The sequence below is a fragment of the Solea solea genome, chromosome 10 (assembly GCF_958295425.1).
Source record: "Solea solea chromosome 10, fSolSol10.1, whole genome shotgun sequence".
Lineage (NCBI taxonomy): Eukaryota > Metazoa > Chordata > Actinopteri > Pleuronectiformes > Soleidae > Solea > Solea solea.
The window spans coordinates 27,910,264-27,919,321 of NC_081143.1; the positions used below are offsets into that span (position 1 = coordinate 27,910,264).

General features: G+C 39.7%; 1 protein-coding gene across 1 annotated transcript; it reads left to right on the forward strand.

The window, feature by feature from the left end:
* The first annotated feature begins 997 nt into the window (after positions 1-997).
* Positions 998-6,570, forward strand: tmx2b (thioredoxin-related transmembrane protein 2b). The gene is made up of 8 exons (XM_058640825.1): positions 998-1,509; positions 2,300-2,360; positions 2,479-2,592; positions 3,143-3,219; positions 3,304-3,410; positions 3,487-3,552; positions 3,861-3,990; positions 4,907-6,570. Exons 1-8 carry the CDS (start codon positions 1,321-1,323, stop codon positions 5,084-5,086), a joined length of 924 nt encoding a protein of 307 aa, XP_058496808.1. The 5' UTR covers positions 998-1,320; the 3' UTR covers positions 5,087-6,570.
* Positions 6,571-9,058: the final 2,488 nt, after the last annotated feature.

Here is a 9,058-nt window from a genome sequence, read left to right on the forward strand (position 1 = left end):
AACTAGGCTTAAATTACTTGGATAAATATATTTTAAGATAGGTTCATCTGTTTAATATTTACAATTGAATAGGTTTACAGATGGAGCCTTATTACACCCCATCAAAATATTAACTATTTACTCAAAAATGAAAACTAAAAGATGTTATTTCTAACAATAATGTACAGCAGTTTTCTTGATTGGCTTAAAATAAAGAATATTCAATATTCAATTTCAGAAAATGGTGAATTGTTCAGCCCAAATGCAATCTTGCATCATTAATCTTACACAATGACCTCATAATCCAGAAATCTAAACACTATTGTGATGACTCACAGTATAACACACACACACAAGTTTGAGCTTTGCTTATAGTGAGGACCCTCATAGACATAATGCATTCCCTAACCCCTCACCCTAACCCAACCCTCACAATTAAGTGTCGATCCCTAACCTAAACCCAATTCTAAACCTAACCCTAAAACCAGGTCTTAACCCCCCAAAAGCCCTTTGAAGATGCGAGGACGAGCCAAAATGTCCTCACTCCGTATGTTTACACGATTTTTGGTCTTTAAAGTACGAGAAAGCTAAATGGATGTTGTTTAAGGCAAACCTTAAAAACATTCTGGTTACTTTGTCCATTACTGCTATTATAGAAACATGGCGGCACAAAATGGCGGCTAAAGCAAGGCCCTTGCCCAGAGTACAGATGAAAGGCGTTTTCTAGAAGACCAAAGGATATACATCAGACATTAACATGCTACACACTGGACCTTTAACTTTGAACCCAGCTGCCACTAAACATGATGTATTCGTCCGATACTACTGTTAATATTAAATAACTCCCTTTAATACGCAAAGGAACTTTAGGTAACCCGAGTAACGCGCGTTAAAAGCCACACAGGATTCGTCCTCGTTGACCTTTCCTTCTCTTTTCACTGATTCTTTCCTCACATTTTTTGTGTGTCTGCAGCACAAAAGCTGTGAAGATTAACCTGCGCCGGAAGTTGTGTCTCTCCGAATTTTAAATTAAAGCAAACGTATGTTCATTTTAGGTGACACGACAAGTTAAGACTAAATGTTTCGATGTGTTTAATTCACCACTTGATTTACACTCATTTTAAATACATACCTGACACGATGTGTTGCAAATACGGCGTCTGCTATGTCGCTACTAAGACTTTTATTTTTTTAGTCAAACCGGAAGTGGAATAATCCGTGTGCTCGTTTGAGGAGCGAGCTGTATTGAGCGTTTAGCTAGCCACGTTAAGCTAACCGCAGCATCATCGCCGTTCCCCCCGCGATTCTCGGGGTTCACTTTGCGCTTTAATAAACGAACAAATGGCTCTGCTGACGCCGCTGTTCGCCTTCTTGTATCACCTGCCGCAGGTGTACAAATGGCTGCTAAAGCCGTATTATCTCGTGTCCCTCTTCATGTCCATAGCCTTTCTAGCTGTCAGAAAGACGCCGGGCGTCTGCGACCATTTAGACACACAGCGAGAGGACGGCAACCCCTGCGACTTCGACTGGGTCAGTGATTAAAACTGCTTTTTTTATTTATTATTATTTTTTAAAAGTGCTTTGTTTAAGATATAAGTAATTACAGATTACAGAGAAAGTCAGGCTTTAGGCTAGAGGTCGACCGATATGGGGGTTTCCTCAATGGCCGATGGCCGATAATTGATGCCAACCTATTTGGCCCATATGTTAAGATGATTTTTTCTCTTAAATGATAAACACAACTCTCAACTTCAGTAATCAGATATTAACATTTTAACTAGCTATAAGACTTTTTACCATCTAAAAAGGAAACAAGTTGCATGAGAAAAGTTCTGTTTTTGTGTAGGTAAGGGCCAAACAATGAGTAAGTTCTTCTGCCCTCTTTTTACAAGATCATTTCAACTTTCAGTATCTGGCAGTTACTCAACCGTTTAGGAATTACGGTACTGAGAAGAGCGTGTGACGCGCGGGTGAATCCCGTCTGTGATTGGACGGTCGTTTGTTGGAAGAAGTCCTGAGAGCTACCGCAATCACGCAAAGCTCCATTTCTCTGCTTTCCAGTAGTTTTTGTAGTTTTTTCAGTAGAATTTTCGGAAGTAAACATCCGTACCAACGCAGAAGACGGACAAACATGGAGTATAAACCGGGCTAAAGAATACATTTGCAGCTTTAGTTCCTCGTCAGACTGTTTTTTAGCTGTAAACTAAAGTTAGCCCAGCGCTCACTCCCCGCGTCAAGTCTACAGAGAAAATAAAACGATACCAGTATGATTAGTCTGATTAGTTAATAATAACGAGACATGTTACTTTTGTGTTCCCAGAGAGAAGTGGAGATTCTCATGTTTCTCAGTGCCATCGTCATGATGAAGAACAGAAGAGCCAGTGAGTCAATGGTTTCTGTTTTGTTTGCAAAATAAATGATTTCTGTGGTGGGGTTGGGGTTGGGGTGGGGGGGAGAGGTGGACCACACAACTACTAAGGGTCTCTGTGTTTGTTACAGTAACGGTGGAGCAGCATTTGGGGAACATCATCCTGTTCAGCAAAGTGGCCAACGTCATCCTGTTCTTCAGACTGGACATCAGGATGGGTCTGCTCTACCTCACGCTCTGCATCGGTCAGTCCAACTGAGCGTCACACACTGGACCAATATCGCTTTTATTGGCAGAAATGTAATGTAATCGCTTTGAAATAGAAATAATCGTGGTGTGTTCCACCGGATGTTGGATTCTCACAAATTCTGACTTCAGACTTACTAAGTTTGGGGGGGAGGGGGGGCTTTCTTTATGTAGGCGGCCATCTTGAGCCGACGTATTTATACAGCAGCCCAAAAGGTTTGATTGTATGATGGAGAGGAGCGACCGATATTTTTATATACATTAAAAAATGGTGGACTGAATAGGCTGCTTGACTTCTATGCTACAGCTGAAAAACTTTCACCTATTAAACGGACAATGAAGGAGTTGGGCTCAGGGAGAAATGTGGATATATATTGGTATCTCTATCGGCCCAAGAACTACTGATATATATATCAGCGAAGTGGAAAAAAAATCAAATTCCAAGTCTAATATCGTACATCCTCCACATTTGAAGAACGGAGAATTTGTGGAGTGATAATTGTAGCTCCAGTTCTGCGAGTATAACGATTGTGTTCTGATGTGTTTCAGTGTTTCTGATGACGTGTAAACCTCCTCTGTACATGGGACCAGAGTACATCAAATACTTCAGCGACAAAACCATTGACGTGAGTATTGGCGGAATAAATAGTGGCGATTGTGTGATCACTGAGTAAGAGCGTAGATCTGACTGTGTGTGTGTGTGTGTGTAGGACGAGTTGGACAAAGACAGTCGCGTGACCTGGATCGTGGAGTTTTTTGCCAGCTGGTCTCCAGAATGTCAGTCCTTCGCCTCGGTCTATGCCGATCTCTCGCTCAAGTAAGACTCTCTCCATCTGTCTGCACTGAGTGACATCCTGAATGATAGTAACTGTAGTCGTTGGTTGTTTTCTCAGGTATAACTGTGCCGGTCTCAAATTTGGCAAAGTGGACATTGGACGTTATGGAGACGTTACCAAGAAGTAAGACATTTGATCGTCTACTCTTTCTTTTTTCTTCACCTGTTTTATCTCCCATCTCACTGAAAACACGCCAGGAAACACAAAACGTTTGTGAATTCTCACTCTGCTGCACCAAAGTCCATTCAAAAAATCTGCAATTTTAGCTCGCACAGAAGTGGGAGCTGCTGGTCCGTGACCACATGACCACATGACCACGCTTCCAAAACTCAAACCCTGAACTATCCCTTTAATATGTTTGTCTCTGTCAAAAATTTTATAAGCTTTGTTTTTTTACTGCTGATTTAAAACCTGATTTAAATGTTGTCCAGGTACAAGGTCTCTGCGTCTCCACTGTCCAAGCAGCTTCCATCGCTGGTGATGTTCCAGGGAGGGAAGGAGGTGATGCGACGCCCCCAGGTGGACAAGAAGGGGAGAGCAGTGTCCTGGAGTTTCTCTGAGGTCAGCTGACACAGCACATACACATATGCAGCCAGGTATCTGGAGAAAACGAGATCTTTTAGTATGTTTCTTTGCTGATTTAGGACAACAAAAGAACTCTGGTGTTGTGTTTGTGCATCTGAAATAGGGCTGAACAATGAGTGGACATTTTATCAAAATCGCAGCCTACTTTTTTTTAAAGCCCAAACTGTGTCACATCCCAATTTTGGATGAAATATTTCCCTGACTTACACACGTCCTATTCTACACACTGAATAAACCATTTTTGTTTCTCACAGATCAAATATCAAACAGTCATCTTTTTAAATGTGTTGATATTTATTCAAAATCGTGTTTCAGTCTCTTGTTACACTGCCATCTATAGGTCTGGCATGGTCATGACGGTGCTTGACGACTTATTAATGCAAATTCCCCAAATACGATCTGGTTTGTATGATGTAGAAAATAGTTATTACCTTTTTTTTACCCAAAGTTGTTCTTTTACAAGCTTTTTTTATGACATCTTTGCAATATTAAAATTGACGATATTGTTGCATCCCGACGGGTTATCGTACCATATTTTTATGTTACATTTTTAAATGACATTTGCATTTTCCAAACTCAAAAGCTCTAAACTGGCCACTGCCATAGAGCTGCATTAACTCCTGATTCTGGCAAATTTTGGGGTTTTAAAAATGTGATTTTTTTTTTTACACTTTTATCCAAATTCCTTTTTGGAATTGGACCTTTCAAAAAGATCAACTTCTGTTCCTATGACGTCAATGGTACACAGTGTCAAACAAAATGGTTATTTTCCGTCACCTTAAGTACAAAAAAGACACCCATCGAAACCCATTATAAACTGTAATGTTAAAAAAAATGACTGCATTTTCCAAACTTACTCAAGAAACGCTTGTGTGTTCCTTCTCCGCACCAGGAGAACATCATCCGAGAGTTCAACCTGAACGAGCTCTACCAGAAGTCCAAGAAGCTCAGCAAGAACAAGGAGGACAAAGTGAACCAGTCCAGGTTCCCACCAGTTCCTGAGGAGCAGGAGCCGGATCAGCAAGACGCCGATGACCACATGGAAGAGACCGAATCCAAGAAGGACAAATGAGATGGTTTGATTAGCTCCTCCTCCTTCTCCTCTACATCTGCGTTTAGCTTGTTGAGAATTAAACATTTCCAGCCTGTGATTCATCACATGTACGTTTTTTTACTTTTAAACATGTCAGCAGAATCAAGCACTGAAGTGGAGACGGAGACAGAGAGTGAAGCAGCTGTTTTTTTTTTTTGTTGTGACTAATTTAATTCCCAGTAGATGACACTTTAGTTTGTTGTTTTTGTGTTTAGTCTTATTTTAACTTAATTAATTCCCATTAACAGCGTCATAACCAGTCTTGTTTAAAGTACCTTAAATGGATACTTCAGTAAAAGTACAAGTATGTGACCAGAAAATGACTTTGGTTGAAGTCACTTGTTTTTATAATATTACTTAAGTAAAAGTCTATTTACATTTACTGTACTTAAGTATCAAAAGTCATTAACACATTTTTGTGCCTGACTGTGTAACAAATACAAAAACTCCATAATATTACTCAGCAAAAATGCATTTTTTATTTTAACTGACGTTTTGGACTTTATCGTCGCTTCTTTTTTATCCGCACGATATCTGATCCAGTGATTTTGACCAGTATCGGACCAGTACCGACTATCGTATCGGTATCCTGACACCGAGTATCCAGAGCATCGTATCGGACTGTTCCTATAACGTCAACGGTACACGGCGTAGAACAAAATAGTTACTTTCGTCACCTTAAGGGCAAAAAAGGTACCCACAGAAACCCAGTACAGTATAAACCTACATCTCCCTGTCGTCATGGATGCCATATAATATTTGACCTCAAATGTATGTTTTTCCCAACATTCCGCCTACATTTATAAACAAAGATTATAGAAGATTAAGACAGGTTCCAATCCAACACAGAACATTTTTTACTGAATATTTCTGTTATCGTTTATTTAAAGTGTCCATTTCTGTTATTAATATTTATATTTCATTTGTAGCTGTGAATGTGAGAATGAGGCCAACAGGTTTCGTGATTTCAAGTCTGAATATGAATATATAAGAATTATCACCTCTAATGTAGGGTTTTATTAACTGTAATCTGGATTAACACGACTGCTGCTGCTGATGGAAATGTCAGACTCTCATCCTGCTGAAGAATTGGTTAAATAGATTTGCTTCTTCAGATCAGATAACACAATCATGCACTGAAAGCTTGTTTTTTTTTTTTAAATCCAAACAAACCACATTCCAGGATTATGTTTGCTTTTATAAAATTTGCCTTCACTATGATTTTATCTTTAATTTTCTTTAATCAGTAAATTTTTCAGTTTTTTTAACTTGTCTCACAGTTTCGATTAGATTATTGATCCCACTGACGTTTTAATCTTTGATTTATTATTTGTGATGTTTTCCCTAATTTGTTTTTAAATCATGTCGCGTTATCGAGGCTTGCATGTACATTTGCTCCAAGGAAAAAACCTTGTCAGAAAAAGTCTGTTCTATTATTCATGCAATAAAAATGTGCACATGAACGGTTTCCACAACGCCGTTTCTTTCTTTCTCATTTCCCACAAATAATGTCAGAACTTTTCGGAAAACTAAATTAAGGAATTGATGCGACCTTTTTGTTACGTGGCTTAAATCTGTTTTCCCTCCCTAACGCCAGCCAAAATAAAAAACTGAAATACATAAATGTGATTTAAATGGTAGAAACCAGGCTCGCAGAGATTCCACTCCCCTTTTATTCTAATGAGTGTGTAATGAGGAAACACATGGACGATGCGAATCAAAGACGGCGTCTCAACAACTTAAACCAAATCACGTGGGCTGCTTTATTCTTTTGTTTTTTTTCAACCACCATTCTGACACTAACACAAGCTCTCCTTTATCACTGAGTCAATAGTAAAAACCTCTTCACTTATCAATAGCTATATTTTTTCCATATAAATCCATATAAAACAACTTCAAATTAAATACGTGGAAAAAAAAAGACTTGAACACTTAATTTCTTTGTTTTTCTGTGAGTTTGTCTTTTTTCTCTTTACATGATTTGTTTGTTCATGCTGCAGTCCACTTTTTTTTTCTTTAGTTTTCTTATTTTTTTAAAGAAATCCACATTTAAAAAAAGAAAAAAAAAACACATCATCGTCGTCCTGTACAAACATGGAATCATATTCACATCTAGGAATAAATCAACAAAAATCAATCAAAGAGTTTGTTTTTCCCCCTCCTGTCAAACGTTAGCAGCAACACTGAAGAGGCGTGTCCATGAATGTGTGGTTCCGCCCATCAAATTCCACACCAATGCTTCCCATTTTGTTGGACGTTGGCGAGATTCGTAGAGTTTAACGTTGAAGATCCAACGTCGTTTAACGCTGAAATGCTTGTACGTGGGCAGCCGTTAAAAGGGACAGTTCAGGTTGTATTAGACGGATTCAAAAACACTGGGTCCGGACCCACAAATGGGTCGCGGGAGGTTATTTTTGGGTCCCTAAACAAACTTTTACCACTGATTTATGTGCCGTTTGTTTTGAATAACACGCATTAAAGTTCATGTGCCAATTCGACATAGTAGGCTTTACAGATACGGCTGTGAATTAGTCGCTACATAATGCGTAAATGTTCTTTAGAAAGTGTACGGAGTTTGGGGAATAACAAAAAAAAAAGCATATTTCAGCCACTTAACCCACTTAATATATTTAATAACTAAGCGCGTTGAGTTGTGTGGTGTCTATTGCGAGAAACATACCACCGCGGGTCAGGATCATTTTTGTCTACTTTGTTCAGTTTGAATGACGCAACTTTTTTGGGAAAAAAACATTACTGTATTTCCACTAAAGGATTTCTATTTGAGGTTAAAGCAATTTGGTCACAATATATTTTAATCACGTGCTAAGATTCTGTTTCACTGCTTTTCAACTGTAACCTGAAATTTGTAGCTCACTCGTTCTCCCACACCAAAGTCCATGGAAAAAAACGGCAATTTTACATCACGACACAGAGGCGTTTCAGACCAACTTCGGCCTCTACTTGTACGTTTAAATGTGTTATTTTATGACTTCAGAGTTTGAAATCGTCCGTTCTGGTTGAAGAAAGTGACAAACTTACCAGAGGAGGCAGCCGTGGTCCCTGCGAGCTAAAAATGACCATTTTCTCTATGGACTTTGGTGCAGGAGAGCGAGCGGTTTACAAACGTCAGTTTCCATACGCGTCACAGTGAGATAAAGCAGCAAACATGTTGTTGAGAAGTCGTAGCTTTAAGCAGGTGTGGATTAGCTTGTTTTTCCTCAGCGAAAGTCTTAAACCGTATACACAAACCACACATCATAAAAACCAGAACGATCCCTTTAAACGACTCTGCCTTGAATTTGATCGGACTCCTGGAACGTGAAATGTTTAAAACCTCCACACTGAAATGAAATGCGATGAACCTCCGTTAAAGGTGCAGGTGTAAAAACCCAGATCCAGATCCAGACTGCTGGCCCCGGTGGAGATCTCGCTCCAGACCCTGGCAGTGGTAACGCCTTGTGTTGCTTTAATGAAACAACAAAAAAAACAAAAAAACACCCAGACCCGACCGTCCATGCTAATGCCTCATGCTACCTGCTGAGCTACGATGAGGATAATAAAAGAAAACGAGCCAGGTCATAGTTTGTGTTTCCGCCAGTGAGTTCCCAATAAAACGTGTCCAGTGTTGGCGAGTGAGTTCTGGTTCTGGTTTCGGTGAGTTCAGGTCGCAATGTGGTTTCCCCAGGCAGGATTACTGAGGAGTCAGGAGATTGCAGTCAATCTGAGGAGTTGCGGGGGCCGTTCACATGAAGCTTTTTTTTGTTTTGTTTTTTTAAATGAAACGGAGACACCGCGATTTGTGCGTCTGTGCTTTGACTTCGTGTGTGAAGGTGTTTCACGTCCGGTGTAAACACAACATTACACGTCCATCACCGAAGAGAAGCCGTCTTTCGATACTTCTGTTGTTTTTAAGTGACTAATGGTCCTTTTCCACTATGGTCCCGCCTCGCC

What these genes read in the sequence shown, in the direction of transcription:
- tmx2b (XM_058640825.1), top strand. Translation starts at nt 1,321, where the DNA reads ATGGCTCTGCTGACGCCGCTGTTCGCCTTCTTGTATCACCTGCCGCAG. An exon ending in CTACCTCACGCTCTGCATCG is followed by an intron (nt 2,593 to 3,142) that starts GTCAGTCCAACT and finishes GATGTGTTTCAG; the next exon opens with TGTTTCTGATGACGTGTAAA. An exon ending in TCAGCGACAAAACCATTGAC is followed by an intron (nt 3,220 to 3,303) that starts GTGAGTATTGGC and finishes GTGTGTGTGTAG; the next exon opens with GACGAGTTGGACAAAGACAG.